The sequence below is a fragment of the Glycine soja genome, chromosome 18 (assembly GCF_004193775.1).
Source record: "Glycine soja cultivar W05 chromosome 18, ASM419377v2, whole genome shotgun sequence".
NCBI classification, from domain to species: domain Eukaryota; kingdom Viridiplantae; phylum Streptophyta; class Magnoliopsida; order Fabales; family Fabaceae; genus Glycine; species Glycine soja.
In genome coordinates this window covers 50616933-50631052 of record NC_041019.1, presented here as the reverse complement: position 1 = coordinate 50631052, position 14120 = coordinate 50616933, and the positions used below count along the sequence as shown (strand labels likewise).

Here is a 14120-nt window from a genome sequence, read left to right as displayed (position 1 = left end):
TTTGTGAGTCCATAAACATTAAATTCAACTATATTTAGTTTTATTTATAACTGGTTAACGGTTAAAGTACTAGTCAAGCAAACTATTTTCCATTCCTCTGTTTCAAAAAACATTTGCCAGTTGGTCCTAAAACTTTAAGTCCTTAATTTTATCCTTTCAAAATGCTGAGCAAAACCAATAGAATTTTATAAAAAAAAAAAACTATCTAAAAAACTTAATTGAAATACACTTTTTCAACGATATTTGTACAACTAAAATTTTAGTAAGCATTACCTTCGAAATGTAGCCAACTAAATTGAAATTAAAATAAAATGCTAAATAATGCAGGGAAGCGTTTGGTACAGTTGGTTGGTTTATGTTTAGTGCATTAAAAAAATATCAGCACACAAGGTTTATAATACATATTGGTTATTAGAAACCTGAAATAATTCAAGATGCAGGTTACTCTTGTCAAACGCTTACAACATACCATTTTTAGGTAGTGCAAAGCAAGCAATCGCACAATGGCTAGGTCCAGCCAATTTTGCAATAAAAGAAAGAAACAATGATAGCTTCCTTAAATTTATTTTAATTTATTCTTGATTAGAATTGAGGATGAGAAACCAAAAATTGATGCAAAACTGAGATGTCTATCTATAAAGAAAAAGGGAACTCAACAACATCATTTATGTCTTACCCACACCATACTCCCCCAAAATATCAAACGCAGTAAAAGTAAAGCACAAGGGGGAACAGGCTTCAAGGGTACAGGACCGTATGAAGAACAACAACATAAATTTACACTTTCAAGGCATAAAATTAAATGAACCTTCCAATCCAGGAAATCCAATTACCATAGTTCTTTTCCTGATTAAGTTCAAATAAGAGAACCCAAAATTGAAAATAGGACAGGGATATGACAAAAGGGTTCTAGCAAGGCCTCACTTGGCACCCAAGTTTGGGAAATGCCCAGGATCTTCAATGGATGGAGCAGGTGCATTGTTGGTGGAACTTCCACGGTAAACACCTCCGCCTCCGCCTCCGCCTCCACCTCGTGAACCACGGCCACGACCCCTACCACGCCCTGGGTTATAGTATGCTTCCCCCTCAGCAGGCTTCAGAAACTCAGTGATGCTCACGGACTATGAATATGAAATCCAACAAACAAAATTAGTCAGCAAACAAAAGAAAATAAACAGGTTCAAAAGCAGACTAAAAAATTATAAAAATCAACAACTTGCTTAAAAACCTTCTAAAGAAGAGGAAAATATATTGCCTGACTAAAACATGCAAGTTAGACATTTGATACAACAGGAACAACAAAATTATGGACAAAAGAATAATAAACAGTGGAAGCAGGCCATGCAGACACAAGCAGAATATCTGAAGTCTCAGTTCAAAGCATGGTATAATCACAACATGTTCCTATCTTTAATTCACCCAATAGTAAAAAAAAAATAAGGAATAGAAGACAAGTAAGAACTAAGAACCAAGTCCAGAGAGCAGTAAATACAAAGAAATAGAACATGCACACACAAGCACACATGGGCCCCGCATGCATGAGGGTGCACACAAGTGTGTACATGTCTCTCTGAGTAACACATCCTAAAAGAATTAGCATTAATAAAAAATCTTGATCTACTAGTGTCAAAAACAACCCACAATTGAGTTTTAATTAGCATAAGAACTTCTTCATTGTCAAAAAATGACTAAACGCCACAACTCACAATAATAACATGAATTAAAAACAAAAAAAAACAATTAGGGATAAAGACACCTTCATGTCATCTGAAGAAGCCTAGGCTAACCAAAAATGGTAAAATTAGAAGTTAGCCGCATTTAGACTTGATTTCCTTAATAAATAATCATTTGTAAACATAATTAGATATTTAATAAACAGTATTCTATATTCCATTTAATTAAAATAAGTTCTAAAATTTTCAAAATCAATTTTTTTAACATTTACAATTATATAAAAAAAATCTTCGAATATTTTTTTAACTAAATTTTCTTAAATCTCACAAAATAGTTATCACCCATGAAATGTGTGATACTATTGTAATCAATCTTTCATAATAACAAGCAACTTTCAATGATTGAGCAGAAGAAAATGACAATCATGGAGCTATAAATTCAAAGTACCAAGGACAAGCAAATTCAATAAAGTCAAACCTTCTTGGATTTTTCTTCCTTCTCAAAAGCCTCTTTTCGCTTATCTTTATCAGATCCCTGGAAAGATGATGAATGTCAAAACATGTTAGCAGGTATTAGAAATATAATATGAACAGCATATAGTTAGAAGGGTAGATGATGATAAAAAAACATACACACCAGTTTAATGAATATGTCATGATTATCTTTCTTGCTTGATAAGGCCTGCATGGATTCAAACTCTTTAGTGTCCACCTTTCTCTCTTCAGTCTTGAGTGCTTGGAAGGCCTTCCTTCTCTCTTCCAACACTTTTTCATATTCCTCCAGAGTCATTTCCTAACAAATGAACAGAACAGCCCACTGGTCAATAAATTTCAAATGCAAAACACTAACATCACAAAGTATGTAATTAACCATGATTTAGGGTCCAATCAATTTGGAGAGATACAATCAGCAGACAATCCAAGACGGAACATGCCTCTTCTATTGGTACTTAAATCGTCAAAACACAGAAAAACCAGAGCATACAGCAACAGTTTAGGGTAAGTAGAAGCTTTAAATAGGCTTGAAATTCACCTTATCTTCAGGCTCTTTTTCTTCGGTTTCATTAGTAGGGCTGTCCTTGTTTCCATCAGCTACATCTTCTTCAACTGCAGGCTTCTCATCACCCAAATTCTTTTCCGTTTCATTCACAACCTCATCAGTTACCCTAATATAAATCAAGAGAGAAAATAAAAAAAATGAAAATAATTAAAAACAGAATTTCCATTGAAACAATGTAAATGTTACAACTATTAAAACAATAGAATACTAGATTTTAAAAAGAATTCTTACTGAGCAAGTTCATCAGTTTGGGTTCCCCAGTTACCTCGTCCTGAACCTTCACGTTTGAATTCATTTCTGCAAATAGACCAAGGGACTTCAATATTGATAGAAAGAGTAATTCATAAAGAAATTGTTCATCAAAGATAACATCACCCTCGTCCAGTCCCACTGCGACGATCAAATGCTCTTCGAGGTCGTCCGTCTTCACCTTCACCAGTTTCACCATTGCTGAAACCTCCACGACGACCACCACGGTAAGGAACTCGTGGTCCACCATAACTGCGTCTTTCAGAAGACTTCCCAGCATCTCCTTCTTCAAAAGGACCCTGATTATAAGGAGCTCTGCTGGTAGGGAATGAGTTCTCATCATTCGAGGAGTCACGACTAAACCCACGACCACGTCCAAATCCACGTCCCCCACCTCGTCCACCTCCACGGCCTCCACGAACTGGCTCGTTTCTGGCATCCCTCACTATCAACAAGATGGAAGCAGAAAATGTGAATACACAAGAACAGGAGGAACATCAATTGCAGAGCAATATATGGCACATAATCTCAGCTGGCAAGAAAACACACATTAACTTTTTTAACTTCAGTTATGTCTTGGCCAAATTACAAATTAGAACAAAGTTTTAAATGAAAAATGTGTTATCATATCACATTACCACACATTCTAATTGATTCGTGACTTATCACAGAATGTACTTTGCACAAAAAATCCTATCATATTATACCACCACAACTTCCCATGCATTACGCATCAAAACCCAATACCTCATATGAAAACTGAGAAAACATAGTTACCACTTAATACTATCTCCTTTCAATAAACAACAACCAACTTTAAACACGCAAGTGTCTATAAAATTTATTTTGGAATGATGTAATTTACGTTAGATGTTTTGATTCTAAAACCAAGTTAGTAGTAAAGCTCAGTATATAAATTATTTATCCATTGCAAAATATATTTAAAGTTGCTTCAATTCAAAATCAATTTTAGACCCAGAATCGATTACTCAATATGGAACCAAACATGTGAACATTGAATCCAAACTTACTATTCTGAATCATCTAACATGAATCCAAACACGCATACAACAACGCAACCATGATCAACTACATACGTAGACACAGAACCCACAAACCTTCCAATAATCATAATCATTCATATACATCAACAACAACAATGTCTTTGGATTAGCGTCGAGAGATCGGAGAAATTGCGCATTCCAATGCAAAAATCTCAAAGCAACTATGCTGTAGCTTTTGCTTCCCAAACACACAACGAGCATAAAAAACAAACATTTTTACTTAAGCAAACTCATCGAACCAAACAAACCCAAGAGTTACAAAGCCTCATACAGTGCATTAACAAACAAAAACAAATCAAAAACAGTCAGATTTTTCAAGTCAAACAGCAAACTGAAAAACAACAAAAACACAAAGCCGAAAAACAAAAGCAAAATAGAAAAGTTGAGAAATTGACCAGCCTGAGCCGGAGGAGGCGGCTTGGTAGGGAGCTGAGCCGGCTTGTTCTGCTGAGCCGGCGCCTTCTTGGGAGCCGCGGTGGCCGCCGAGGCCGCAGCCGCCGCCTTGAGTTGCTCGGCGGCGATGAGCTGAGAAGGGTCCTCAGCGTCGTCACCCAACAAATCAAAAGGGTTCGTGGTTGCCATCTCTCAGAATTTGTTTTCCCAACCCCAAAACGACACCGTACGTTCCAAAAACCCAAGGCCAGAACCACCCCTTAGAACTAAACCCGCAACGTCTCCATCAGAGATGAAAGAGAATAAGAAGATTGAAGGAACGGAGACGGTGAAAGAAAAACCTAAACCCTAGCCGCAATAGGAGAGAGAAGTAGAGTGAAAGAGTAAGAGAGTGAGAGAATATAATAGACAGACACGACAACCTAATCTTGAACAACTTCTCTAATTTATTCAGGACCTAGGAAGGAATGTATGTATGTGCTGCTCTCCCTTGCTTTACAAAACTTTATTATTGTTTCGTTGTTTAATAATTTAATTACCACCTCATGTTGTAAAAAAAATTATTAATTACCTAATTTTTTTAAGGTTGATTATTTATATTTATATTACTTTTTAAAAATATTCTACGTAGTTTAAAAAATGGTGTAAATCATAGATATCTTTTCAAAATCATTAATTAGACTCAAACAATTGTATATCAATTCATCCATGGTCGGTATTAATGCAATTTTGAAATAATTATTGAAAATAATTTTCCTTTCAAAAAATAATCTTTGCATATGATTAACTTTGAGAGGAAGAATTAGATACTAAAGATGTTTTTGAAGAGTATTAGTAAAATTAGCAAAGTGTAAAAGTAATAAGTATAACACAGAGAAAATCTTCTTAAATAAAGTTTTACGATTTTCAAATAAAAGTTGTTAAATTAATTTTAGTTATTTTTATTTTTATTTTATTCTAGTTATTGTAATTTTTATTATTAAAAATTAATTTTTTAAAATTAAGGAAAATAAATTGTCTTGATTTTTCAGCTAACATATTTAAACATAAATATAATATTTATGTATGTTGCATGTAAATATTACTATAAGTTAATCTAAAAAACATAGCACTAACTTTTAAATAGATTTCTCTCCATTATACTTTATATACTTTATAATATTATTATAAATATATATATATATATATCACTTTTAATTAAATATCTTTTATATATTTTTACTGTGATTTTTAAAATAAAACAAATTATCTAAATAGGCATTAAATATCTATTCATTAAAAAAATCATAAAGTCTAAAAAGTTAATTTAAATCACTCCTTTGATGTATAGATATTTAAAATATTATATATCGAAAAAAATATTTATAATATTGATTGTTTCACTTTATGCTTGCCCCTGAAACTTGTGCCTGGTTTCTGTTTATATTCAATCAATAATTCTCAGTTTGAACGGACAAGGACAAGCTGCTTCATTCTGAGCATGTAATATTTTAATTCACTAATTGTTAAGCAAAATAAAATAAAAGTATCTTAAAATTATGAAAGCCGTGGTTTAATTGAAATTGAACCCAACTAAGTTGGTTTTTTTTTTTTCGTTTTTTTTTCATTCGTCACACAATTCATTTAGTAAAGCTCCAAATACGTTAGTTTCATTTCATATAAACTATACCTTATATAAAAATCATATAAGCTAATACTCTTCAAATTATACAAATTTCCTTTATAAATAGTGATTAAATTAATTATGATACTAATTTATATCATAATTAATTCAATTACGATTAAAAAAAGTAACTTGAATCATCATTAAATAAAAAAAATATAATTTAATCTGCAATTAATTATATTACTATTAAAAAAGTAATATGTGTCATCATTAAAAATAATTTAAAAAATATAAAAGAGGTGTGAATAACAACTTCTAACATGTCACGCAAGCCCAATTGACACCAACAAGTGGGTACTACTATTGCTACAATAATTTTTGCTATTGGCATTACCATTTTTTGAATTTGAGATAAAAGACAAAACTGTCCCTAAGGCAGTTTCCCCCACCCCAACCCCTTCTCCTTCCCTTCCTCATCGGTCCAACCCCCAACCTCTTTCTCATTCTCCTCTTTCACTTAATTTTTGTGTGGATTTCCTAGCCAAGAAAGGTGCTTCTCAAGACCAAGATTTCACTATTTTAGTTTTTCCTCCTCTTTGCCTCAAAGTTAATGTCACGAGAGTTTTATTTCCTCGTTAAATCACAAATTACTGTTTTAATTACTTTAAAATAATTATTTTAAAAATTAAAAAAAATCATATATGATAAATAAGGATGGAATGATTATGTAAAAAATTTAATACTGTCACTCTATAGTCCTTTTTTCATACTATACCAAAAATATATACATAACTGTGTTACGGAATTAAACCTCCATATCTCTATTTGTTCCAATCAAAATATTTCTAAATAAAATAGTTGTTTCAATCAAAATATTTCTAAAACCTTTTAGACATAAAACACGTCACATGCATACAGCAACAATGTCCTTTTGTTATTAATAATTCTCCCTATAAATCTTCCGGTAACTTTCTGTAGGCCTTTGTCACAACAAAGCTAATAAATATGGGCCGAGTTTGTTATAAATTAAACCCAACTCCAACGATAAAGGAATTGCCAGCTAAAGATAAACGATGGGTTTCATTTTATCGTTAAAAAAAAAAATGCGATTGGATTAATATTTCTTGCAACTTCGGCTTAGGGTGTGTTTGATAGGAAGAGAAGAGATAGAGGAAAGTAAAGTAAGTAGATGAGAAAAAAATAAATGAGAAATAAAGTATAAGTAAAGGTTGTTTCCCTAAAGAAAAATATTTGAATTAAAATTATTTAATAAAAAAAATGAGACATAACAATGGGGTGGAATTAACTCTCCTCTTCCACTTCCCACAAATGATGGGAAGGATTCGGGTTGGGATTTACAAAAGATGGGAAAAAAATGAAAGGCATTTCTATTGGATTTTATCAGGTTAAAGGAAATTCAAAAAAACTAATCTCATATTTTTAAAATTTATTTATTCATATATTTTAAATAAATAATTGATCAAGTTATTAATTATATTTTAATTAAAAATATATATAAAAATTAATATACAACAAATAACGTAAAAACATTTAAGAACTAAATGATATTTTTATTTAAATATATAAGTTTTAAATTTGTTATTTAATTAGTATTATAATTATAATATTATTTATTTAATTATTTAAATAATAATTCTACATTTAAAATATTTTTAGAAATAAAATATGATAATAATATAATTAATAATTATATATAAATATATAATTATGTTATTAAGAATTATAAATATATAAGTAGTGGGGTGTATCCAAACAAGGTGAGGAGTGACACATCCAAATCCAAACTTTATATTTAAGTGTGTGTATGGAAATAAATAAAATGTGAAAGTAAAAATAAAATTGGATAGATATTTCCATATTTGATTTTTATTGACATACTTAAATTCTAAATTCTAAAGAGAAAATTTATCTTATTAAATTTACTTACATAAAACTCTGCATCTCAATTAATGTTTGAACCAAAAAGAGTCCATAAACATAATAAAAATCATTTGAAAAATAAGTCTCACAAACATTAAAAAATAATTTAATATTATATTTTTTATTTACTCGTTCGATTTATTTTTTAGTATATTTATAACTCTTTTTGACTTGAAAGTCAATTAGATTCTATAATTTTCATTTACGTCAAAATGATTCAAAATCATGTCCAAAATTAAAAATTATTATTATTTCAAAATGATAATTTTAACTCCGTTGAAAATATAAATAATTAAATTAAACTTATTAAAAGATAGCATATCAAACTAAATTCAATAAAAACATAAAAGAACTATAAATGTATTATAGCCTATTATTAAACAATATCTAATCATATACTTTGTCTATTTTGTAAAATATTTATTAACTTTTGTTGATAATTAATTATTATCAGAAAATTAACTAATTAGTTTTAGTGAAATTTTTGTTCCTAACTTTTTTTTTTTTTACCACAAGGCTTTTATGTAGGGTATACATTTAAATCTATTTTTTCAAATAAGAAGGAGCACTATTGATTTTTTTATATATAAAAAAGTTGCACTTAGACAGACATTATTGAATTCCCAAAGCCTTACAAATAAGTTATTTGCGCACTCTTTTCTATGCAACTTAAAAGTTTTATAATTTCATTAAAGATGTTACTTTCCGAGAAGCAATAAAAATCCTCATGACACAAAAGCATAGGTTTTTATATTATATAGTATAACAAAATGAAGATGTGTATTATTTGTATAGTATATTAGTTAAATAATTTTCGATTTTTTTATTATACCACTAGCTATAAAAGTATGGTATAAAATATTAAATAATATAATTTTAGATTTTTTTAAGTTTTATAATAATTAAAATAAAAATCATACTTTTCATGATTGATGAATGATCAGCAATATACTTTTAATGCTGTAAAAAAATTAAACTCGTAATATAAATTACGCAGTAATCGTTATTTATAACTATTTTTTGAAGTTTCTATAGTGTCGTGCATTAAATATCGTAAAATACAAAGCCAAACATCTAGCTAATTCATCTCATCCGCAATAAACTATACTTTTGTTTTCATTCTATTTTATACACATGTAGTAGTTATATCCAATAGCTAGAAATTGCGAGTATTTTCTTTGAAATTTATTTTTAGGAATATGTAATAACTTTTTTATTAATTATATACATTATACATATAGTATTTGTACATCTGGTTTTATCCTAAAAATAATAAATATTTTTTATTGAAATAATAATTAATAAAATTAAATATGATATATGATATATTTAATATATTTTATTATTATTTATTCTTTGTCCTCGCCAATCCGTTGTAATAAAATTGGCAACATTAAAATCTACGTTTCAAAGCTCCATACTTCCATAGCAAACTCCTTAATAAATATCCCCACATGTAAACAACTATAACTTTGTCTTTAAATGAGTATGTACATTCACTTACAATTATTGGTGTAGGTTCTCTCCCTCACCATGGAAAGTTTTGGATTTGAACGAAGTTCTAAAAGAAATATTATTTCATTTTCTATGACTTGGCCGTGTGGTTCAAATTAAGCTACGTTTCCATTTGTTTACCAAATTCTTGACCTTTTTTTTTCTTGTAGAGTATATCACTGCCGAACTCAAAAATGTGACTGCGTGTCGTAGAAAATGGCATGACTTACCTATCTGATTGCTTAGGTGAAATATTGCTGGATGGATTTATTCTTTCCACTAGTGTTCCTCTTCAGTGGTGCTTGTAGCCTAGGTTATTATCTGCAAAGTAGTTTGATGCTTATGTCAAATAAGATTGTATTAAAAAAAATCTGCAAGGTAAAAGTATGTGTACTAAGTTGAGGTTGCAACATTTATAGAGTTGGAGGTATACATGCTTTTTTTTTCAACACAGAATATTTATTGGCCGAGAGTTAAAGATTAATACATTAAGATATTAAGATTTTTTTAAGAAAATCATTTTTTCAACATGTTTTCTATTTTACATATAAATAAACATCAAGATCAAACTCTTTACTATATACTTAAAAGATAATTTTATCGACCAATCATAATATGTGTTTGAATTAGATTTTAATTCTACTAAAATTAATGCCAAAATAAGTTGAGGGTCAAAATAATAAATCATTCCTTCAATTTTATTGGGAAAAAAATCCTTCAATTTTATTGGGAAAAAAAATCCTTCAATTTTCCACCATGATTTTGAGATTAAAATTGATTTTAGGAAGTATCCAAACACACTAATAAGTATGCACGAGTCAAAGTTGGGTGATGCCCTAGCTAACATCTTAAAGAAGTAGTACGTTGGGACGGCAAAAACCTTGAAAAAAATTATACAAATACATACAACTACATTATAAATGTTTGGATGATGTCACTATTAAACATAATAAATATTAATCAATGTCTTTATAGGATACCGATTAAAGAAGTAAAAAAAAAATTATTAAGATGTAGAAAAAATGCACTTTCATATGATTTTTAGTAAAATATTTTTCTCACAAATTAAACAATGATTAACAAGACTCTTTAAATATTAATTGGTGTGAATGTCATGCAAAAGTATATTTAAGCATAAAAATTAACAAATGAAAATCGAAAGTTGTGTGTATTGCTAAATTTGCGACTCTAAAACACGCTTTTTTTAGGATAAAGTTTAGTGGTGACTCTTTAGTTTATTTTTTAAAAATGTTTCCGATTTTGTTTTTCAATCGCTATATAATTACCACTTATTCACAGTGATTAATTGGATATTTTTAAATAAAATAAATTCTGTAGTTGCTTAAACATTCCTCGAATTTTTGTTTGGTGGGTTAATTTATATTTTTATTTCATAGTAAGTCCTTTATAATTAAAAGTTTGATTATTGTATGAATTTACTTAAAGACTAAATTGCAAATTGGATGCATTTTTTATTTTAATTTTTTCAAGATATTTATATTTTTATTAATTCTCAAACCTTTTGTTTGCCTATTTATTAGTTGACAATTATTATACACTTTTTTCTTTAAGAAAATACCCTTCTTCTTAAAGGATACAAATTTGTTTTTTGTTACTTGTCCGGGGAAAAAATTGCAAAAGGCCAAAAATGGTGCATATGAAGTAGTAAAATAACATGACTTTCTATCTACATCAACTACCAAGGATAACATGGGTCCAAAATTGTATGATTGGCGAAATCGTTGAAGTTAGCTCCATTTCTTATGTATCGTCTTCACAAGACAAGGGTACTATTTGGGTGTGGGTATGGCAATAAATAAAATGTGAAAATGCCTGATTTGAGGTGAATGAAATGAAATATCATAAAGTGCGCCAATTATATGTCGATAAAAAGGAAATTACATGCACTCCATGTTTTCATATACTTCTTTAGAAATTTAAATATACTTTTTTTTTTGTGAAATTGATCCCATTGTCCATTATCATCGTTGTAGAATCATATATATTAAGACAGAAACTAAAATTTGAAGGATAAATATACATCCAATTCAGGCTTTGTAAGTAAAAGTAGGGTAATCAAAATTATAGAGCCGAAGATAGTTTTTATTACTAAAAAAGTATTTTTTTTTTCAAAGCACTAGCTATTTTATATTATTTTTTTAGATATCGATATAGAAACGATACAATGCTATTTTTTAATATTGAAGTGGACATTTTACATCATTATCTTATAATCAATCTAAAATATACATTCTAAGGCAATTGTCAATGTCGAATGCAGATTTTCTTGCATTAAATTTTTGTTAAAACTTCATAGACTTAAAAAGTCATAAAGGAATAATAATAATAATAATATTTGAAGGGAAGAAATAATTTCCTTGATAAATCATTTGCTCCATGTAGGAAATTTTCTTACACTTTGCTTTTATTTTTGTTTAACTTAATAGGAATGCCAACTCATTTCATCAAGTTATCACTTCTCTCTTTTGTTTGAATTGGTTTTCAAAATCATGTTCAAAATAGTATCTTATGTGTTATTTTTGTTGTTCTCCTAATAAGAATTAAAAATTCATCTCAATATAATTCATGAAATCTTTTAATACAGACTTTTATTATACAAATTAACGAGATAAAATTTTAATTCTAATTGAAAAATAGTACAAATAGTGCCTAAATCCTAAAGTATTGTATTAAGTTTTATCAATCTAATAACACATTTTATATGTACATTATCTATTTAATTAATTAATGTTCTTTTAATATTAAACATTTTTTTTGTATTTTAAAATTTATTTTTCTATAGCTTTTATATCTTCATTCAGGTGTAGAAAAGCTTATATACAATATGACTCAAACCTTTAAACTTAGAGATTTTTCTTGTGAGTTTTATGCATATTTTTCTATTATTTCTGTATTTTTCTCTATAAAATTTTCTGCATGTTCTGGCAAAAATATGATTATTTTTTCATATTTATTAAAAATCATGGATATTTTCTGCACGCTTAAACAGAACTTAAAATGTGACTTTTATGCATATTTTTTCTATTATTTTCTCCGTATTTTCTTACAAATTTTGTTTTTCATAAAAAATAATGGATTTTTTTTTTAAAATTAAAGATAAAAGTTTCAACTTTTTTATTCAATAGCAAATGTGGATTTGTCATATAAGAAAAACAAACTTGAGTAGCGTTATGAATAAAGTAAACATATTTTAACATCATAAAAGACAATTAGTTAAGAAAATAATTAATATTTAAAATTATTATTAAAATTTTAAAATAAACAATAGAAAATAATTTTATCAAATTATATTTAATTGAAATGTTATAGTTTTAATTATTTTAGCCCTCCAAACTTTTTTCTCATGCTCTACCAGACTACCACTACCAATTAATATTCTATATGTTTACCTAAAAGGCCACATTTCTAGAAATTCCATTAAGAATATTGTGGGTCTATCAATCTGACAAATATCATGCGGTTTCTAAATACTTCATTGGGTGTACGAACACAACTTATGAATTTGGCAAGACTTATGACCAATGTCCTACGCAAGTACACTGCAGCCATATCTAAGTTCCAAAAAAATAAAATAAAATACCGAGTTCATGATAAGTTGCATGTTGATTATTTTTTACAAAATAACTTAAACTAATAGCATTTGATTAAAAAAAAAAACTAAAAGCACGTACACTAAAATTGATTGTTAACTTTTTTTTTTTAAATGAAATATAATTACCAAATTAATAGTTTTTTATGTACTATATTTGTAATCTTTTAAAATACAAAAATAACTAACATTAGTTTTCATTTTACAAAGTACTACATCGCAGCCGAACTGTCCACTATAATACCTGAGTAGATCGACTTATGATATTTTTTTCGTGTTAGAGAGTAGACACGAATTAGATTGTAATAGATATATACATTTAGTGTACAGATTATTTTATTATTGATTAATAAAAAAGTAATTATTTTTGGTATGATTTATTTAAAAATAATTATTATATGATAATCTATGAGTGAGTGATAATGTAAAATATCTTTATATTATTAGTATATGTATTTATTTATTTACGGTGAATGTGTGTTATTTATTCTTTTATTTATAGTGAGTGATGATGACCTACTAACTTCTATAATTCCAAACTTTATTAAGAAGATCTTAATAAGAAAAGGGAATGGACCAATATGCTGGGCATAAAGTGCTTGTCTTTAATGCCAACTTTTCTCAAGATATTAATTGCTATTTGCTACACTCATAAAGTTATACTACCAACATAAAAAAGAATACAAAAATAAATAGTATCTAACGTGTATCTTTTTTTAGCCTTGTGACCTAAAGTGCCTACAATTATTAAAAAAAAAAACCTTTCAAAAAATAATAGAAGGGTAATGTTACATTTTCTCACAATACTTTTTAAATTTTATTTTACTCTTTATTTCATTATATCATCATTTAGTTTATCTTACACTTCATTTTTTGTCTGCTTGTCTCTCTCTCTCATAAGTTGGAAGACTTGTGAACAATAATTAGAGTAATATACATTTTTCTTCATTGACATGTATTATTTTCTTCTAAGACATGCATGCACTTATTGATCAACTCATTGATAAAATCATTTGAATCTACCCAAATT

General features: G+C 28.2%; 1 protein-coding gene across 1 annotated transcript; it reads right to left on the bottom strand.

Moving 5' to 3' along the window:
- Positions 1-609: 609 nt before the first annotated feature.
- Positions 610-4871, bottom strand: LOC114396514 (RGG repeats nuclear RNA binding protein A-like). The gene is made up of 7 exons (XM_028358530.1): positions 4442-4871; positions 3109-3427; positions 2965-3030; positions 2707-2839; positions 2311-2466; positions 2152-2208; positions 610-1121 (listed from the first exon to the last, which is right to left on the bottom strand). Exons 1-7 carry the CDS (start codon positions 4626-4628, stop codon positions 921-923), a joined length of 1119 nt encoding a protein of 372 aa, XP_028214331.1. The 5' UTR covers positions 4629-4871; the 3' UTR covers positions 610-920.
- Between the last annotated feature and the right edge of the window lie 9249 nt (positions 4872-14120).

What these genes read in the sequence shown, in the direction of transcription:
- LOC114396514 (XM_028358530.1), bottom strand. Translation starts at nt 4,628, where the DNA reads ATGGCAACCACGAACCCTTTTGATTTGTTGGGTGACGACGCTGAGGAC. An exon ending in GCCTCCTCCGGCTCAGGCTG is followed by an intron (nt 3,428 to 4,441) that starts GTCAATTTCTCA and finishes TCTTGTTGATAG; the next exon opens with TGAGGGATGCCAGAAACGAG. An exon ending in AGGAAGAAAAATCCAAGAAG is followed by an intron (nt 1,122 to 2,151) that starts GTTTGACTTTAT and finishes TCATATTCATAG; the next exon opens with TCCGTGAGCATCACTGAGTT.